The 21,781-nt window shown below is 41.6% G+C and overlaps 1 protein-coding gene across 1 annotated transcript in view; it reads left to right on the top strand.

The window, feature by feature from the left end:
- The first annotated feature begins 3,098 nt into the window (after window positions 1–3,098).
- adgra2 (adhesion G protein-coupled receptor A2) overlaps window positions 3,099–21,781 on the top strand; it is a 37,654-nt gene continuing 18,971 nt past the window's right edge. The window contains exons 1-2 of the mRNA XM_038702739.1: window positions 3,099–4,101; window positions 21,509–21,580. Coding sequence (XP_038558667.1) covers window positions 3,800–4,101; window positions 21,509–21,580 — 374 coding nt within the window. The 5' untranslated portion in view covers window positions 3,099–3,799. The remainder of the gene's footprint in view (window positions 4,102–21,508; window positions 21,581–21,781) is intronic.

The following is a 21,781-nucleotide window of genomic DNA, read 5'->3' as shown; positions in this document are numbered from 1 at the left end:
AATAGAACTGCTGTTAAGCTAAATACAAATTTTGTCTATGTCTATTCTTTTGCCAGATGTGGACAGTTTATTTTATATATGCTCTTTGCTCAACAGAAGAGGGCAGCATTACAGTTTGAAAAGTGCCTCTGAACTGTAACTGAAGGCTAAAAAACATGGGAGGGAAGGAAAAGAGAACTGTACTCAGAAGCAGAACACCAGTACTGAGATTGCACATAAATTGTAATGTTTACATATTTTAATGACATCTGTGGATGAATGTGAAAGTAGGAATTAGTGTAGTGTACTGCTATATTGACTCAACCATTTTACATACAGATTGAGCATCAAAAGGCCAGTGCTATATATATTGGATTAAATGCTACTGCCTTTAGGGTCACCACTACTGTTATGTCTACTGCTGCTAATAATTCTTAATGAGCGACAAAGGTATTTAGTGCAGAAAAACACAACACCAAATTATGATTTGATAACCCCATAAATTGTGGAAGCAGTGAGTTTAATGTTCCCATAAATCCTTAATTAAATCCATCCGTCCAGGAAATGCCTATGGTAGACTGACAGAACGGCTCAGATAGGCTGGGCCTTCTGCATGCTGTTGATCACACCACTAGATGTCATGGGCCCCTCAAGGAAGACTGCAACAGACAAGGGCCTTATAGAGGGCCTATGTTTGCTTCCCGGCTGGAAGTTTTCTTTTGTTTATCCTTTGGCTGAAACACTAGCCTGAGCTATGCCTCCTTCTCAGCAGTAGTCTGGTTCACATCTCTGATAGTGCTAAAAACCTCGTTGTTTTTAGATGTTTCTGCTCTAACATGACATGGAGGACAACATGCCCAAAAGGAATCATCAGACATCTCGCATATCGTCTGTCATAGGTCCCAAAAGCTTGCGCAACTTCCCACCAAAATCTCCCCCAAGACATCTTCTCAGTACTTTTTGAGCTTCTCTGTGTTCCACCTTTCCTTCCTGAGGTTCTCCCATTTCTCAATACCCCACCTGGAATGGAGTCCAGATGTGGAACGGGGAGAAGGAGAGATTACTTGCTTGGCTATAAGGAGCGAGGGGGCTATGGTGTGGGTGCATGGAGAGAAAATGTTGGAACGACATTAAAGTTTGTCTGGATGCCATTAAGTACAATTTGATGTAATGTGCAGTTTGGGACGTGACTTTAAATGGAAACTGTGCTCTCCAGATGAGAGAGATTTGGGCCTTTTGTGGAGTTGGAGGGGGGTGTTGTGCATGAAGCCTTATTTAACAGCTTGGATAAACAGCCCTCTGTTTCGGTGCTGAGCAGGCACCCATCCACTCCATGTGCTTTCTTTCAGTAATCATGCTGGCTTTCTGAGCCTGCTCCAATGTACAGTATCATATACAGGAATAACAAACCTGGGGTCCACTGTGTGGGTCAGAGCACAGTGAACCATTATACTGCCAGGCATGCTCGCATGACTGAGGTGCCTGCAGTTGGGATATGTCAGTGAATACATGTCAAGCCCAATTGCATAAAGTCCCTTTTTAAAAGCTTTCCTGGTTTTGAAATGCTCTCCAGATTTGAATCACTCCGGTCTCCATCCTCCCGGGCCTCTCGTATATCAAAAAGTATTTTTAAAACAGAACTGTATTTTGGGAACTTTCCATATACACACAAGCAAAAATGTGAAAAGGAGACCTTGAGGAAGTTTATGATCCTCTGTATTTTTTGGATTGTGTGTGATTCTTTCAGTGGTTGAAAATTTAATTAAAAAAAATGTTATTCTTTCAACAAAAGATTTGAGTGACTGGAATATTTTTCTCCCAGAGTATCTTAAAATCTAAGCGTTAGTCGAACATGCAGTAGACCTAGCGGCAGTACGGGCGGCTATGGCTCAGGAGGTAGAGCGGGTTGCCTGTTAATTGGAAGGCGGGCCTCTGGTGGCTGTTCCACCAGTGTATGAATGTGTGTGAATGTTAGTTTCTGTTTGAGCTCTTAGGCTCAGTGAATGAATGGTGAATGCAGATGTAGTGTAAAAGCGCTTTGAGTGGCCAAAAAGACTAGAAAGGTGCTATACAAATATGGAGCATTTACCTGTTAGCCATGTATTATATCTACATTGACAACAACACTCAGTTGACTTTGAATTGGGCTTCAGATGCCTACTTTCAGGAGGTTAGTTTGCCTTGTTAGAACTGCGAAAACTTATTTGTAGTCATATAAAAGGTCACTTTTATTGCACCCTCTCCCTAACTGTGACCATCACTGCATAAAAACTTGTATTGAAGTATCTATTGCAGTGTATTATGGGGAGCTTGCTGTTGCCTTCCTGTTGGCTTCCAACTGGACATGAAAATAATTTCTTCTGGGATAGAAAAATGCCTATCATAAAGTTACCATCTACAATACGACAGCTCAGTCTCATTTTACTTTTAAGATCAAATTGTTTTGTGCTGCCATAACACTCTCTGCAGCAACGCTATAGAATTTTCTGAAGGGTATCTATAAAAAGTCTTTACTTCCTCTGCTTCCCGCTGATTAAATGAAAAGCCTTTGAACTGCTGAAACACACAATACACAAGAGACCTTCAGAATTCATTCATAACTTTAGTTTGCTCTCCCAGTGCATGTGCACATTGAAATCACAACCTTCCTGTCCTCTACAACCTGGATGGAAACAGCCAGTTCAAATCAAAAAGCAGCAAAACAGCAGCAATGTGGCACTTCACTACCGTCAACAATCAAACATTTATAGCAAACAAATCACTTGTACAGATCTTATAAGGATACATAATGATAATGAGGTATTTAGTCATTATTCCTCATCAGTTGGTCTTATAATGCAAATATAGATTAAGCACAAATGAGAAGATGCATATATTCTGAAATGATTTTCAGATTTGACACAAATAATGTGTTTTAATATCATGTAGGCCTACTACCAATTAAGAAAATTGCCTACTGGACTGTATCATGATGAAGGTGTGTGAAGCAGGCTCAGGTGGGTACAGCCCTGGTCACATGTGAAACCTCCTCCCTGTCTCTCTCTGGCTGAGCTGGATGCGCTAGGACCGCGGGGACCATGGCGCAGACGGAGACGGAATGGGCGCACTTGGGGTAGTAACTAAGTGAGTTTGAGTGTGACAGAGGCAAGCAGGCAAAATCGCTAGATTTTGGGAATTACACGGGAGCCGATGAAGACCAGCTCACTTCTTGTCCGAACTAATAGTTTACTCCCTGTTTAATTTTTTTTAAGTGGCGCTTGAGAGAATTCTACTGAGACCTCGGTCGGACGAAACCCTGAGGAAAACTTTTGAAGAACAGCGGCAAAAGTTTGAGAATATACTTTTTTTTTTTTTACTTCTTCATATAGATGTCAGTGTGGCTCTGGCTGTGACTGCTAAGTCGTGAGTCTCATCAACCCCTGGATTAATTTGTAGAGTGGGAAAATAACGGTAACGTGGACACTCCCAAGTATCTTAGAAGTGATGTAAATCTCTTAAGGTAATTAATGCGACCACCAACGTTTTTAGTCAGAAAACTGCGCCCGTTTAGGAGTTGAAGAAGTTTGGATGGGCTAACACACCCCTTCAATTTAATAACTATTTGGACCAAAGGGAGTTGTGCGCCCGGGCTGCCATGACATAACGGGACATTCTTGGAAAACCGAGGGTGCTGAATATTTCTGAAATGACCGGACGATGAGTGCTTATTGTTGAGCGGAGGATCTCCAAGTTTACCATTCATTCAAGACTTGAAAGGTAATTGTGTTCCTTCTTGCCCTCATTACACCCCCCTCTGAAAGCTTCATGGTGGAGATATGGGATGACTGGAGGCGGGGGTGCAGCTGAGGTGATATCCAGCCGAAGGACAATGTTTGCGCCCGGCGTTGGCATCCCTCTGCTGCCGGGGCGTCTGGTACTGATGCTGCTCCTGCTGTCCGCCTCCGAGCCGAGGCTCTCCCAGGCTTGTCCCGGGTTGCTCGCCTCCACCAGTGGCTGCAGCTGCACGGACGAGCGGTCCAAAGCGCACGGCGTCCAGGCTGTGGGGAGAAGGGTCAGCTGCAGCAAAGAGGAGCTGACTGAACCACCGGATGCCAGCCTGCTGCCCAACAGGACCGTCAGTCTGTGAGTGTCTGACAAGTTTACTGTTACCTCTGAACCAATGATATATCACTAAATTATGATTATCTTGCTGTGGCCTAAACAGCAGGCTGTGTCTGCGGCACTGAGTGGTGAGATCACATGGTGACCTTACATTATGGCGTCATTCATGTCCTCTGGTATGACAGCAGTATTCCTTTAATATCCTATAAAGATTTATTGCAAGAAAATGTATTATCAATTTTAAGCTGGCATAGCCTTTGCTGTAGTTACAGTAAGTGTGAACTAATTGGAGGAGTTGAGAATTTGAGGAGTGTTTCCATGTTAGGATTTAATTGGGTGAATATGTAGTTTTGATGGTGTATTTTATATGAAATACATGAACAAAGTTCAGAGCAGGCCCACACAACCATGACTCTGAGCCCATGACTTTGGGTTTAACTGTATTGAGGACTTGCTGCAGTAATAAGGCTTATTAGGTCAGAAGTTTACATCTTGATCCAGTTTAACTCTGTAGTGGAAGGGCTGAGAGTCACTTCTCTGTAAAGCATTAGGAAGATCAGTGAGAGGGAAGACTGGCCGCATAGCCATCATCTGGCCCTGCCTCTTTGACACAACTCTGTCACTTTAAATTTGCCTGTGACCCAGCCTGGCTGCTCCCAGTTCAGCTTTCTTTTTCTCCCTCTACTACCACATGGCCCAGCTGACTTGGCCAGGCAAAACTGGAATTAACAGAAACACACTTGGAGTGTTTTATATGAGAAAACACCAAAATTATTTGGTGAGAACTGGATAGCAATAATTCTGGGCTTAGTTTGATATTTTTGTAATTATGAAGCAGTTATTTGTGTGGTCTGTTTGGACAAAACTTGAAAGGGCCAAAAGACATTATCTTTAATGATGGATGGGCTACCAATCTACCAGTGACACATTTTTGGGTGTTGTTTTAATTCAGTTTTGTTCAGCAGCACTTTCTTCACAGCTACTCAGACTTTCTGAAGACACTGCTCCTTCCCACAGTATGTTACTGTCTGTGTACTCTGACCCAGTGAGAGAAATGCTAGCTGCATATGGCCACAGTTAAAAAATATGTTCAACTGCCCCACTGCAGCGAGCATTTGAGGTAAAGTAAGGGGATTTATGCCCCAGGAGAACTAAAGCCAGCCAGCAGTCCATTTATAGGGCCTTATGTTTCTTGCTTAATAAAGATGGAATAAACATCTGGGGAACACATTGCTGGAAACCAGAGGAGAAAAAAAAGGCTTGGGTGGCAGTGGTCGAGGTGATTGAAGATAATCTTCCATCCCCGCATCTAGTAATTTTGGTTGAGTTGTTTTTGTACAGATGTCTAGCATTCTGTGACACTTTTCTTAGGCTGTGTACAAGGAGCGAACGATTATAGCCGTGATCCGCCATTTTAGCTTTACCTTTCCCAGGAACTCTGTGTCTGGAAAGTTAATTTTCCTGAAGATTTGGTGAGTTCCTCAAGCACCCGTGCTCCCATCGTTGCTCATGACATTAGCTCCAGATGTGGAATGTGAGAAGTTGTGTTGATATTCGTGTTATTCCTGACATTCCTCAGTCTGCTCAGAGACTTCAGACAGTATCCCAGGTGCAGCAGGGGAGCTTTCCCCATGCCCTACGCCACCTCAGTCCCTCTCCACATCGGATGGCCTGACAGCCAGCCACGCTGCCCTCTCTCTGGAGCAGCCTGAAGGAAGGCTCTCCTCCATGCTGAGCAGGCAAGGGCTGGAGGACACCAGGCCCAGGCTTCCGGGGTTGGCTGCTACGTGTAATGCACAACAGCTGGCCCCTGTGAACATTCCAGCTGAGGCCCCTAAGCCTCATGGGAAATCCCAACGGGGATTTGTTTATTAAAACTATTACTTGGCTGTTTGTTGTTCCTGCCAGCCATGAAGGAGCAACCAGTTACCCCAATATTATTGCCCCCTCTTCTCATCAGTGCCTCTGCTGCACTTTGAGTACAGCAACATTTCTATAAACTCACACTTATCACTAGTTTAATGATCCATTATGGTATTCTCAACTTTCCACCATGAGCTCCCACTTTCCCTCTTTCTCTTTATCTCCAGCTCCCCATTTCTTTCTCTTTCCCACCCCCTCTATCATGAGTTCATCCACACGCAGTAACTCTCAACCTAAATATTTAGTCGTCTTGGTAGGAAACTGCCATGTCCAAACTCCTTCCAGATGTGAGCCTGCGCGGGGCTTGTGTTTAGGCCTAATTATGCACGGCTGCAAAGGAGCTGGATCACTGGGAGAGGAAGAGGAGCAGAAGGGTAGAAAGGGGAAAACAGATAAGAGTGTGAAAGCGAAGAGTGCCGTTGTTGAGGGGAGAGTAGGAATAAATGATGGAAGTTGAAAAGAGGCTGAAGTGAAAGAGAGAGTTGAACACGAGGGGTAGAAAAAGTGGGAAGAGGGAACCAAGAGGGGAACAAAGAAAGAGCGCAGAGCAAGAGAGAGGATGGAGGAGGGAGAGGAGAAGCTTGGCAGGCGGTTCAGAGGGATGTGCCCCCGGAGACCGACAACTCCCCAGCCCCTGACTAACAGATCTTCGACACTGGGGTGAGAGGGAGGAGGAGGCAGGGCTCCTCAGTGTAGCTTCACTTCTGTTATTTTGGTGGTGGAAAAAAAAAAATATGCGCCTGCGCTGCGAATGGATACATATCATGCACATTCAGCCTATAGCTCAGAAACACACAGAGCAATAATTCCTTTCTCAGCGCTGTGCAGTGGCAGCTGTGTTTGTTTTACTGTTTTAATGGATAACAGGCAAATCAAGAGAATGTACAGTGGCAGTCTATGTGTGAATGTGCTGGTGTCTCGTAGCTTGTGGTTTTTGCAAGTCGAAAGCGCGCTCCTCCCTTGGCATATTTTGTTGTCATCATTGTCAGTTACTGATGGCTTGGGATCAGTGGGTGCCAGCCTGAATGAGTGGGCACAGATGCACAGGGTAGGGGGTCAGCATGGCCGTCCTTGGCCTGATGCCCCCTCACCCAAGACAGATGCAATGCAAGACAGTCCCTCCCTGCACGGTTGCACTTGAGCCCAGTTTGTCATTGTTGCTGGCTGGTAGTCAGGGGTTTAAGATAAAAATATTACAACTAGGGCAGTGATATTTTTATCAGTAAGGACCACCGTTGTAAATGAATGAACTGTAAAGGTTTCTGTTTATACTGAAGAGGTTGTTGTCAAACAATGGCCCAGTGGCTTTCTTACCTAGAGTCAGATGAGAAGATTGATACCACTTACATTTCTGAACTTCATATGAAGCTACAACTAGCAGCCAGTTAACTTAGCTTAGCATAAAGACTAGAAAGACGGGTAAACAGTTAGCCTGCTCTGTCCAAAACCAAAGCATTAACATTACTTCATTTAGGTGACACTTTTATCCAAAGCGACTTACAATTGCTATATATGTCAGAGGTTGCACACGTCTGGAGCATATTTGGGGATTGAACACGGGTCTCTCGCACCAAAGCTTTTCCCTGTGTATTATGTCTTTATGCTGAGCTAAGTAACCAGCTGCTAGCTGTAGATTTTTTAGATTCATATTGAATGGATGGAGTATTTATAACCATCTTTACAGTTTGAAGATAAAAAGAAACTGGGAATAATTCACATCAATGAAGCATGTTATTAGCTGCAAATGTAAAGTAGTGATCAACAGTAACATGACATACTGTTGCTCGCTGTGGACTGAAATAGTTGCAGTGATGTTTAGGCCTACAGCACAATTCAATAACTCAGCAGTGCAACAACGGTTTTCTGCACAGAATTATTTACTGTTCTGTCTCTGGTTAGCTCATTTGGGGTTCTTAATTTAAACAGTAGTTTGACATTTTAGGAAATCCACTTCTTTGTGTACTGCTACTTCAGCTAGTTGCTGCTCCCGAACTTAAATCAAATGTCAGTGAATGAGCTTGAGGTGGTGGTAGGCAGATTTTGTAACCTTCGGACAAAGCCAGGCTAGCTGTTTCCCCCTGTTTCCAGTCTTTGTGCTAAGCTAAGCTCAACGATACCTGGCTGTAGCTTTATATTTACCAGCCAGTCTTCTCAACTGGTGTAAATGTAAATGTAAATGCTCCGTATTTGTATAGCACCTTTCTAGTCTTTTTGACCACTCAAAGCGCTTTTTACACTGCATTCACCATTCACTCACATTCATTCACTGAGCTAAGTGCTCAAACGGAAACTAACATTCACACACATTCATATACTGGCGGAACAGCCGCCAGGGGCAAATCGGGGTTCAGTATCTTGCCCAAGGACACTTCGACACGCAACCAGCGGGAGCCAGGGATTGAACCGCCGACCAACAAAATTTTAATTCGATCTTACCAACGTAGCTGCACTTGTCTTTGTAATAGCTGAAATAATTGTGACGTTTAACGGTTTCACTGGAAATGTTAGGAGGTTAAATGTATTTATTTATTTTTATACTTAACCCCACATTTATCTGGTTTCCCTTTATTCAATGTTGGTTCAATTTAGCTGACTATCACACAGTCCCCTGCGTCTCTGTTCACTCACAGTCAGCTCACCTCAACAGTATCATCGAATGGCTACAGAATGAATCTGCATCCCTTTAATCACCATTTTATCTTCTGAGTCACATCATCGGTCTCTTAGTTGTGGCCCATGTGTGGACTGAAACCCAAGGGCCAGCAGATGTGTTGGTGGTTTATGTTGGGTCTGTGAGTCAGTGTTGAGGTGGGAGTATGTCGATGAAGCGTCCTAAACAGTCATCTTATCAGAAGGGAGAATTCCAATAACAGGGAGAGCTTTGGACCCTGGGCATTCCTTCAGCGATAGGGTTTATTTATGTGGGGAAAGGTGTTGAGAGGAGGGGGAGTGGGCCCTCCTACACACATGTTAGGTGGTGCAGTGGTCAGCAATAAATCAAAAAAGCAAACAAAGGCCCGACACTGGATACTCAGTGGCAGCACCTGCCAATGCCACATAAGCCCCGGGTTTTTATTGTGCCCTCGCAGGTCAAGGTAACGTGACCAGAGTGGCACATCTCCAGACACCTACTGTGCTGTACTGTAGCTGGCCACCTGTTTGAATGATGAATGTGCATGTCACTTATCACCTCGTTGTGTTTGTTGATTAAAAGGCTGCGATATTTCAAAACCCGGCAATAACAGAGAGATGTGTTGTCAGAGTAGTCCCATACCCCTCAGTGGCCTTTTGTTATTTTAGTTTTTCCTTTCGCACTGTTCTCTTCTTATCTTACTCCAAAAATGCCTGACTTTGACTTTTCTTTGCCAGCGCTAACTTCCCTCTCCCTGTGTCCGACCACAGCGGCCCCCAAAGTTCCTGCTCTTAGTCGACAACACATGGATACAGATGGAGATAATGGGTGTCTATAGTGGGAATGCCTGTGGCTTCAGTGTGTGTGTGTGTGTGTGTGTGTGTGTGTGTTATTGTTTCTGATTTGCTTTCTCTTGAGAACAAATCCATGACAAAAGTGTAGTCATCTAAGGCATACCAAGAGTTCACTAATGTAATCTGTAATTTACTGTTTGATTACTCTTGGGTTGAACACTCCAAGTATTCACCTATATATCCCACAAGCTTCTTTCCAGATCTCTTTAATCCGTCTTTCTGAAAAAATGTAATGTGTTCCTGGAGTTTAGTATCCACATTTTAAGACAAATTGGCATCCATTAGACTATAACACTTGCTATTCAAATTTTAAACCTCTTTGATTTAGAAGTTAAACAACAATGCATTTTCCAGCGTGGCATTGTTATGTATGCCATTTTTCCAACTGGTTTACAGTAATCTCTGCTGTCTAAATTAGTTTTTTCCTGTCCTGCTGTCATTACAGACATGTCTGAGCTAACAGCTGCCCCTTGCCTCCCCTTAAGCTTAATACTTTGCAGATAGAAATGAGAGTGGTATTGATCTTCTCAAGTAATAAAATGTTTCTTTAAGTCTGCATATGAGGATCATAGGTTATGCCCAAGTATTCAGGAGCTTAACACTTCAATTAGGTGCCAGGCCGTGATGAGCTCGAAAAGTTATTGCGTTATAAAAGTTATAGCCTCGGAGCTGAATTTTTGACAGCTGACGTTGATGAGGGGAGTTGCAATATAGGAGTATATAGACTTGCAATAGTCAAGAAGGGATAATGACATTAACCATCAAGTCAATCACACACACATATTTTTAATTTCAGTTGATTGGCTGCCAGATTTTCAGGCTTAAAAGTACAAATAAATGAATCTCCGACTCACATATCCAATTTTAATATTGTGTTTATCAATAAAGATTGTGGCTACGCTTTTTAATTATCTGATTACATGTAAGCCAACCAACAGTAATTCATCTTCATAATTTCTCTGTTACCCCTCCAAAACATTTTAATGTTGAGTATGCCATTACTGTAACATAGAACCACAAGATATTAAAAATCTGTCACTTCAATTCTTTTATCAATCACTCCTTCTATAAATATGAGTTGGTTTACAGCCTCAATCAAAGGGACAGAGCCAGTTATGAAATAAAGCATTAAGCTTTTATTAAAATCTTTGTTGATGGAGCAAACCACTGTAAAAAGATACAGTATGAATGTGTATTCCTTCATCTGAATTCTTTGGAAAGCATGTTGGTCTACCATATTATTATAAAACATGCTTTATGATTTTTAAGAAATTCTGGGAATCTGGTGTCAAAATTGGTTGATGTGCAGTAATTAGAACTGTCGCGATGTGATTCTCTGCAGTCACACAGAAAAAAACCCCACAGAACGAAAATCACAGCCTCATCACAGATGCCTTTAAAGACACCGTGAGAGTATCTGGGGCAGAAAGATTTTAGCCAACCCTTTGTAAAAGCAGTCTGATTTCCCAGCAGCCTTTGCTCAGAAGCAGAAAACAGAGGCTGGTTATGAGACAGAACAATGAGACAATGTTAGCCAGGCATACACCACATTCCACTCACTGTCTGAAAAGGCTAAATTCACTAAATTGCCTCATTAAAAGTGTAAAAACACTTTAGATGGTGATTAAACTGACTATTGTGTTCCTGCTCTGCAGCCATAAACTTTCCAATTTGGTTTGTCTTGACTTGTGTTTGACTCTAAATATTGCAATAATTTACTGCAGCTTTACAGTAGGGCTGCGATATTTCTACTAGTGTTCTAAGGTTGTTAATATTCATAGCAGCTACTTGTTTACATCTTTAAAGTTCACTGCTTGTCCAGCTTTAGCAAATTGTGTATAGACAACATAAGAAACACACTTCATGGACGGTTCCTGTTAACAAAACTCATTGAATTCTAAGTAGGGTCTTCCTCTCCAAAGTGGATATTGTGTTGGTGTATGTGCGTGTGTGTGTGTGTGTGTGTGTGTGTGTGTTGCCTGTGCACACACATATGGGAAGGGCGTGCATGGCCACAGCTCTCAAAATAGTCTTCAGTCCTCCCACCTCTAATTAGAGACATTTCAAAAACCCGGATTTTAATTTTAGCCTAGTAGCTTTTGGGCCACTTATCCGCACACACACACACACACACACACACACACACACACACACACACACATTGAGTTAAACATACACACTTTCCGTTTAAATAAATCTGATAGGTCATACATTTGTGCATCTAAATCTGCACACAAACACACACACACACACACATAGCCACAAACCACAGAGCCTTACTCCCTGGCCCAGCCTGGTAACCCAAGCACAATGCAGTATACTCTATAATAAGTGGTTACACATATCAAATCCAGGAGTTCACTCCCCATATCTAGCCTCAAGGCAGGAACATATAATAATAAAGCTAAGTAATGCAAGATTCTCTACACACTTTAAATCAACCAACTCATATATTTCTCATGAACATGTATGACAAGTATCCGTTCCACCCCTTATATATGGGTCTTCTCTCGCCCTCCTCACCCTGTTTGATGACTGAATTACTCAATCAGGGTTTGCAAAATGATTTCACAGAAAATATTTTGCATGCAATTACATGGATGCTCCTTTGCATGACAGGCGGTAAATGGGGCTTGTAGCTTGGCAGCGTTCCTTGGTGGCTGCTCCAAGCCCTCTGGTGGGTCAGACACAATGGGAACATTCACATCTTGACATGCATTTGCTGCTAAAGTGCCTGTTGTGCTCGAGGGCATTTAATCTCTCTGTTGCATTCAATGCTGTGACTCTGTGAGGACAGGCTCAGGGTGCAAGGGGCTCCTGGGACTGCTGGCTTAGGTGGCTCTTCGTCTTTTTTACGAAGAAAGGGTTAAGCTATTTGGATGGACTCAGGCGCTGAGTAGTCAGTGCAGTCTGGAGGCCTCTTATAAAGTACTTATTGCAACAAAGATGATACAGTCAACTCCCAGTCTGAGAGATCTCTCTGCTTCTGCTCTCATTCATTCCTCCTCCCTCAACCATTCTCCTCTTGTCTCTGCAAAAGTGTCCATTAGCAAGACAGAGACGAGGGTTGGATTCAACTGATGCAGGCGCATGAAGCCACAAATACCAACTTTTTACAATCACATATGTGCAAACACTCACTGTAAATGTCATTGATTTGGATCATTTTTATACTATAAAATGGCAAAATTTATCATGTCGTGCACAGCCTGCACAGTAGCAAATCTATAATATACAGTCCAAACACAATCAAACCATCTGGACCATATTCATTATATGGGGGCGGGTGACACAGACTGGCCAATATGAAATTTTTACAGTTTTATTTTTTTCCAAAGCCCGCTCACACACATTTCCTCAAATGACAATTTACTTTCCCAAAACTATAAACATACAAAAACAGCCACACTTAGTCTGGCCAAACCTCAGACATCGGAGACAAAATTAAACACTTTATTCAAAACATGTTATCTCCCAGCTAAATTAAACTGCAGATTTCTTGCTTTTGGATGAAGCTGCCAAATACAGAAACAACACTGAAATATGTGAAAAACTACTATCATGAATCAGGACACAGGCATTTCAGTCTTTTCACATTGAACAATTCCAAACAACCTGCTGTGTAAATGATGTATTTCTGTAATTGTGAGAATTGCTAGTATTTGTTTTTGGCTTATTGACAACATAATAATATGCTAAAAAACAACAACTTTGTAAGTGATTCTATAATGGAGTCCTGGTTTTATTTTTTCCATCCTTTTAACCTGGTGATTACACCAGGTCCACCTACTTTTATCAAGATAAAGACAGGCATTCATCAACTGGGAAAAGTACACAGACATATTATTTGGATAAAAATCAGACAGTAAGCACAACTCATAATAGTCTTTGTCTTTACATTTAGATATACAGTAACTTTATTTGTGTGGCACATTTCAATACAGTGTTTAGTGTGTAAAGTTCTTTATAACCAGGTAACAATAGACAGCAGTATTAGCATAGAAAAGTATTGGACTGCTACAACACAGTTCTTTGAGTTAACTAAAAGTTAACCTAAGTTTGCCTCTGTGTTATATGTGTTCAAAAAGTTTTCACAGAAGTAAAAAAAGACAGGCGTAAATAATAAAATCAATGATGGCTAAATTCATTTCAGCTGTTTCAGTTTCAGGGTCCTGGTATTGTGCACGCTGCCTCAATGTCACACTGTCATGACTTACTGGGACACTTGAATAGAACAGAGACATCATTATTGTTATTAGTAACACTCTGTTTTACCTACTATGACAAATCAAAAGGCATATTTTTATGAAAAAGTGTCAATAATATTTTTGTTCAAAGTCTTTTTTTATGATTGTGAAAACCTATATGTGCCGTATGTACCATAAAATCTACTGTATGCACTAGTGACACACACACACACACACACACACACACCCTGTGACATGTCATGACCCAGAATTCTCTGCCACTAATGAATGTGCCAATTACTACTGCAAGTTTGTCACCACAGGAGCCCCAACTCAGCAGGCAGTTATGTATCTGTATGTGTGTGTGTGTGTGTGTAGTGTAGACTGCTGTCTATCATTAAAACCTTTAAAGAAGTTCAAGCACTCAATGTGAATGCAATTCATATCACAGGCTGCACACTTTTGTTCATTTTGAAGCCAGTTTACCTCTAGACTTTGTTCAACTAAATCACATATAACATAATCTAATTTTTACAAACAATTAAATTCCAATTCCTTTAACTAAAACATGTTTAAACAGGCTATAATTATTTTTAACATATAATGTAACACATGTGTGATCACATTATCTCTTCTCACTGACGTGCCCTCAGCTCATAAATTACTCTGACTGAGGCCAGCTCCTTGTCTATGAGGTTAAACTGCAATGTACGCTAGTTTTTTTGTAATGGCTTTTGATCTATTAGACCTGGCATTTGGACGGAGTAAGCGGCTTTGGAAAACATAGTAACAGCCAAATTAAGTAATACATGTTTTAATCCATCTTTTGGTTCAACCACAATATTCTGTTGATCCGCTATGTCAATCCTCATTACTCTCAGTGCAATGTGTGTGATGTGTATATAAAGAGAAATGCTGCCATGTCCACTTAGTTCTCCTCTGTGATCTGCCAATATACTTGAAATACAACTCTGGCAAGCAGAAGCTGCTCGAATGGAAAGCAAAGGGGGAAAATGCAGTAAAAAACATTGACCGTTTTGTATAGAATGTTCTCAGCGGTAACATACACAGTTAAAGTTGCTTTCACAATGCTTTGCTGTTAGTGTAAATTACTTTCAGCAGAATTTAATTACCTCTAAGGAAAATATTTTTTTTAGTTATATAAACTTAAGCACTGCTGTGACACAGACCAGCATGTGCATTATCAAGTCAGCATGCTAATTAAACCAGGCTTAATTCAATAATGACGCTTAGAGACTCTCATTGAAAATCACTCTCATTATCTGGCTCCCATTGGTCTCTGAATAAGGACTGGATTTATGGCACGTTCCCAATCTCTTTCAAGGGTTCTTGTCTTTCACCTCGCGTGTGGTCCTCGGGGGTAAGAGACCCATCTAAAGTTAAATGATGTTTACACAGTGGCCTGTTGGGTTGTTTTGACTCTCTTTATTAGGCTGAACCTGCATCTCTCTGTCTCTGCTGGCCTTTAAGCGCTAGATCAATGCTTGGGGTGGGACAGGAGGTGGAGCGTCTAATTAGCACTCATGTCGCTAATTGATCAGTGATCAACTTCCAGTTACACTGCAGCAGCTCCAGGTGTTTTAGCTGGTGATGCTGCAGAAATGCTCTGTATTCAAAATGAAAGAAAACGTCACTATTATTCCAAGATTGTAAAGAGTAATACATAAGGTAATGAGAGCAGGGAGCTTAGCCTCCAGATGAATTCTTATTAAATATAAATCCCTCCTTGAGACTCTTTTTTGTTTGTGGTTTGCTGGAGAGGCCTGTAGCTACATAGAGCTCACTGTCTGAGTCCAGCACGGCTAAATATTTAGAGGGCTAAAGGGGCCAATTTGAATCAGCGCTTTTTTCTCAAATGCATCTCATTCATGTCCGGGACTAAATGCCAAACCAGGATGGAGCATTTCCTGTATATGCTTCCCGCTAATAATAAACACAGGACTTAAGTGTTTCTATAGGGAGACAGTATGAAGGCTGCAAAGATATTGACACCAAACCTTCAGTGGTAACCGAGTGCAAACAGGACTTCCTGTTGAGTTTGGGTTTATAGCATTCTAGCTGTGGTTAGGGCAGGAGACAGAAGGATGTGTTTTCCTCGTTGTCCCTCTGCACCAGGCTGCGATCTGGAAAGCTGAAAAGCCTCTGTGTAGCTGCTCCCTGTGTTGGTGCCATACACCACACAGCAAGCCTTCCCAGCTCCACCACAGAGATGATTCCTCAGTGAAATGATCAGTTGACAATGACCCCAAACCAAAAGCAGCTGTGGGAAGCACGCTGCTTTTGACAGACAGTTGCAGTTTACAGTACACACAGGTACATGCAGACATATGGGCACACGCACACACATTATGCCTTCCCACAGAACTCAGGCAGTATGTCACAGTGAGACTGCCTTCCAGCTAGGAGTCAGGGGGAAGAGCGGAAGTAAATCAGTGAGCAAATACGATTTGCGACATGCTGTCATGCCCCTTTGTGGCCCTCAAAGGCTTTGTGGGTTTAGGAAGCAAATTGAGCAAACCAACAATGTGAGTGGCACGGTGCAGGGAGGAGCTGCTGTGGTTTACTAGACAAGACTATTTGTATGGTTTTTGCTTTTTCACACTATCACGCACCAAGGGAACCCAGAGCTAACACTGAACTATAGCCCTTGCTACTGAAACATCAAGCATGCTAGTAGTAGTCATTTCCTTTGTTTGATAAATAATGGATTGAAATGACAACAAAAAACATTACATTTATTACAATATGTTTCTGTAAATCCACACTCTGTGCAACTAATACTTTCTTAAAGGTTGCTTTGACAATAGTGTATTTGTTTGTAAGATCTCTACCAACATCTGGGTTAAGGTGATGCGGGGGATATTTCATCATTTTTAAGGAAACCTTAGATTGCCATGTTAAAATATTACAGTAGATTACATAATTTGAACTTTTGTGGTAAAACACATTTACATTTACTCATTTGGCATGTGCTTTTATCCAAAGTGACTTACATTTGAAAACACTGCAATCTACCTTGACTCCTTTATTGTATTTATTGTGAATACCTGCAGTTGTCTCAAGGATTAGGAGAGCCTAATCAAAACCTTAGAGACCAGGATTTATTCAGAAATGTGCTGGAGAACTCAACACAATTAACTAAGGTCAACTTATTATGGAAAGTGTAGGCCAAAATTAGTAAAATCAAGAAAATGTTTGGAGCGAGAGAGAGAGAGGGCTAGAGAGGTACAGAGAGAAAAAGAGAGGGATGGAAGGAGAGAGAGGGGAGGGAGGCAGCCTTCACAATATCCACACACAGAGGTACAGACAGTAAAGGTGATGTTGCTATAGACTAAATGAAAAATGGTACAGATATTTATAGTAGTGTTAATGATAATAATCGTAATGTTAATGATTATAATAACAATAATAACAATAATAATAATAGGACTAGTAACAATAGTTGTTGTAGCAGAGGGTGTCGAGCAGGAACACGGGGGCAGCAGGTGACCCGCAGCCACAGATCCAGACTCCACAGCTCCAGAGCCAGAAAACCTGCAGGAAGTGATAGGAGGAGAGAGGAGAGGGACGAGAAAGCACAAGACTACCGGAAAGGGGAGAAGTTGTGTTAGTAACATGCAATAATAGGATGAGGTTGCATACAGAGGGAGAGAAAGTAGAGGAGAGAGGAGCTCAGTGCATCATAGGAAATCCCCCAGCAGTCTAGGCCTATAGCAGCATAACTAAGGGATGGTTCAGGACTCACCTGAGCCATCTAACTATAAGCTTTATCAAAGAGGAAAGTCTTTAAGAGCCTACTCTTAAATGTGGAGATGGTGTCTGCCTCCTGAACCCAAACTGGAACCTGGTTCCACAGGAGAGGAGCTTGATAGCTGAACGCTCTGGCTCCTAGTCTACTTTTGGAGACTCTAGGAACCACAAGTTATTAGTTTATTAATTAGATAAAAATTATAAACAAAAAATACAACTTCTTAATCCTTCTGATTTTTGTTAAAGTTCATCACTGCTCAAAACATACTTGTTTTTAGCCTTGGTTTTGTTAAAGAATGAAAAATTCACATGTAGTCATTTCATTTTATTTATTTCATATGTATTCATTTTATTCATATTCATTTCCCCTTCAGGCTTTAAGGTAATAGAAAACATAATACAACATGTGACAAGTGACGTGGAGGTGTATATGTACTCTATGTCTCCTGTGGTTTTACTGACCCTGTTTAACCCCTCGACTATGAGTACACTACTCATGCAGGGCTGGTGTCTGTGCTTCTGTTTGACCTGGCTCTTTTCATATGACCTCCTGCTTTTTGATCTTCATGTAAATTAATTAGATGAAACGGGTAAATGGGATCCTGAAGCCTGACATGTGGCCCTGATTTTTTTTTTACATAGATTAGATGGATTCAATTAGCCTGTCTGATTTCTCAGAGGCTTTTGTGGTCTGAAAGGGTTAAGTGAATGAGGGATACCATCCACAGTCTGGACTGAGTTATCACACTGTCATGCCATGTAGCATACAGCATATTGCTCTTGAAAGCAGAATAACTAAATCTGCCATCTGATCTGTCACTTCTGCAGAGGGAAGAGAAGCCACTCATGTACAGTAAGACCTCAGTAGCAGTACTGAGCAGATGCTAGACCTCCAAGTAGCATGGACTTCTATGATAAAGAAGCTACTCATCGTCTTTGCTTAGAAAGCTCTTTCTAACCTTTGTATGCGATGCACCCTCATATGCCTCAGCCGTCACCTGCCTCCAGACACTGCTGCATCTGTCTGATGGCTGTCCAGGAAGTGCTCTCTCTACAACCCCTGACCTCTGAAACTGGGTTCTGAATAAACAGCAAATTGGCTGGGTTTCCTGTTTAGCCTGATGGGAACGCCAACTATTTCTGTCTGTTTACAGAGTTCTGCCTCCCTCTCTTTCTCATAGTTGTACTCTCTGTATTGTTTATGAAAGAACAATGTCCTACAACTGTGCTACAAACATCAGGCTTTGGGGATTATACAGTAGTGACCAGCCAACCAACTCCTCTGCGTTCCTGGAAATCTGTGCCTTTTGTTGTCTGGGGAAGGGTTTCGGTTAGCTCATCTTGAGGTCTTTGTTTAGTTGTGAAAGTCAGCTTTCAAGTCCTGTCATACAGAGTAGCAAGATAATTGAAATACTGTGTGTTGAAATGTCTTAACTTGAGACAAATGAGGGTTATGATGCCACATGTGAACTTCAAACAACACACAAAAAAATACATCTGTGGAAACTTTGCAACTCATATTATAATCATGTATTTTGTTCTCATAGAAAATGCATCGATACAGCATAATAAAGACGCGTACAAATGCACAATCAAGCACACCAAAACCAAACAAGTGCACCATCTGACTGGTAGTTTTTTCTGCATAAAAGGCTTTGTCAAAAAGGAACTATTTGTATCTAAACTGTCTGCGTTTAATTAAATGTCTTGCTTCTTTGCCAGATGTGACTTTCTCCTCTCCTATCTGTTTTGAATTATTCAGGCAGTTCCGGTTCTTCTGTAGCTTTCATCTCGGGCCTGCATCCAGTTACGGGAGTGATACTGTGCCCAAAGTCAAGTGAGAGACCTTAAATGTCCAGGAGTCATAGGTTCAAATACAGGCTACGCCATGAGAGGACCGACTCTGCTCTCATCTAACATCCACTTGTCAAAAGTCTTGACTTAATAACAGTGATTTATTTCAACAATTCAGTGTGGATTTGTGAACATGACTTGTTTTTATTTTTTTTACAAAGCTAGAAATAAGGCTGTTATCTAGGACAATGTAAATTTTAGAGGCTTCAACTTTGGAAATAAATCCAGAAATTTATTTCTGGATTTTTGGATGGTAATTCTATTGATGTAGCACATTTTAAAATAAAACAGATTTTGGTTTTAATGCTAAGTAAAACAGGCCTCGGTTTCATTATTATAGTCATTATCAGTAAAGCAGCTCTCGTCTTTTGATTGCAGCACTGTTCAAAAGTACATGTCTCTGGTTTATAATTTTAGTAGATAATTGTAGGACGATATTTAGTGTGCTGTCCAGGATGACTGGAGCGCAAGATGATTTACTTTACATGTTTTGTTTGGTCCTTGAATGTCTTCAAATCGTCCTGATACTGTGGCTGTCAGTCAAGTTACTGAAGTGAAGAAGTATGTGAGGCCAGTGTGTCCCTGTATACCAAAACTGGATGATTAAATCGGGTCATTAACTGAGTTGGAAGGTGCCAGGCTGAAGGCAGTGTTTTAATTGATGTGGCAGGAAATGAGGGGGGAGCAACTGCTGCTGCTGAATCTGTAAATCTCACAGACTGTTCACAGTCCGCTCCCACTTTTAAAGGCGCTCACACAGCTATGCTCTCTCGATTAAGAACACACTTAATGTCGCCAACAGCCCATTAAGCACCATGTGCTGGGGGCGAAGATGATGTGAAACTAAAGGGTGTGTTAATGATGGCGTCAGAGCAGGGCCTCTGCTGCGTCCTGAGCTCCTGCTGAGGGGACGTGGGCAGTAGCAATAGCAAAGGGGATCTTGGTCTTGGCTGAATATTGAAAAAGTTGACCCCATCTTGAAGCATGAGACAGGATGCATTGGCTTTTTCAATTTTTAAGCATAACCACAGTCATTCCCTAAACTTTCCCAGGTGTTTTAGTGGCCTAAACTTAACAACACATGGGATGCACAATGCAAAGCACAGTCTCTGGTGTCAATGTTTTGTATCTCGAAGGCCCAACCATCTACCCCAACCAAAGTCTGCGCAAGAATGTCATACTTGTTGAAAAAATAAATAAATAAACGTTGCCAATGAATATAATCCAGGTGGCAATTATGTTTTCCACCATTGGGTATTTGGCAAAGCAAATCAGTATATGGTATAAATGTGTTTTGTAGGAGACTGTGTTGGAACAGCTTCAAACACAGGGATGGATGCTATCTTCTTGACATGTTACTAATAAGAAATGTCTCCATTGGGTCCAGTGAGGTTTGGGTTGTTGTGAAAAGACATATCAGAGGTTGTTAAAAAGGAACTTAACACCAGGCTGTAAAGAATGTCAGGTTATTTTTTAATCAGTTTGAGTGTTTTTATGTGAGTGTGATCTTTTTAACCTGTGTACAGAGCCAGGTGGCTGAACACCTGTTGGCTGTAGCTTCATATTTAACAAACAGACATGCGAGTGGTATTGAACTTCTCATTTTACTCTCGGCAAGAAAGGGTATCTCGCAAATAGTTTGCACAAACTATTCCTTTAAAAATCTATACAAAGGTCTATCCTAACTGACTTTGACAATGGAATGTCTCTCAGACCATAGTGATTACCGTTAATATCCATTTCCCATGATCCCCTGTCAGACAAAGCAATCTCAACCTCACTTCCAGAGTGTTCCGTGGCCCTCTGGTCCGATAAGAGTCCTATAAGCCAAGTGATACGCCAGTAGGGAAAGAGCTAATTAACGTGGCCTGTGCCGCCACTCGTTTGATGTGGAAAGCCATCCTTTTGATGTAAAAATGTATGCAAAATGATTATCAAGATTGATTATCTAGATGTCCTATTCCCTCTTTAACATTAATTGGAAACATCTTAAGTTAATGTCTCTGGTCAGGCTAATCTCGTGTGACTGCAGCACCAAGTGGACATTTCACTTGGCTCTCATCCTCTTCTTGTTAACTGTTCACTCACTGTTTGGTTTAACCTGAACTTTCACTTAGAGAGTCATTTAGCATATTTGACGTTAGCAGCATCTTCACTATAGTCCCAGTGGAATATTTCTAACAGTACTGGGTTTTTTTTTTTTACAGGATTCTGAGCCACAACAAAATACGAGTTCTGAAGAATGGATCCTTCTTTGGACTTTACGTTTTGGAAAAACTGTGAGTAGCCAATCACCCTTTATGATTGTTTCACTTCTGCAGATGCTACAGTGTCATCATGTTTATTGTTTACATATGATTTATCTTAAGCGTCCGTGTGTGAGCTTTTGTTTTAGCTTGCCTCTGGGCCTTAGAGAAATACAGACAGTGTATCAGTGAGATCTGAGAAGCTCTGTGCGCTTCTATCCAGTCATGGGCTTC

The sequence above is a fragment of the Micropterus salmoides genome, unplaced genomic scaffold (assembly GCF_014851395.1).
Source record: "Micropterus salmoides isolate LMB-PRFRI ecotype aquatic unplaced genomic scaffold, ASM1485139v1 Ms_hic_scaffold_7, whole genome shotgun sequence".
NCBI lineage: Eukaryota > Metazoa > Chordata > Actinopteri > Centrarchiformes > Centrarchidae > Micropterus > Micropterus salmoides.
Note: the sequence above shows the minus strand (reverse complement) of the source record. Positions and strands in the feature narration are given on the sequence as shown.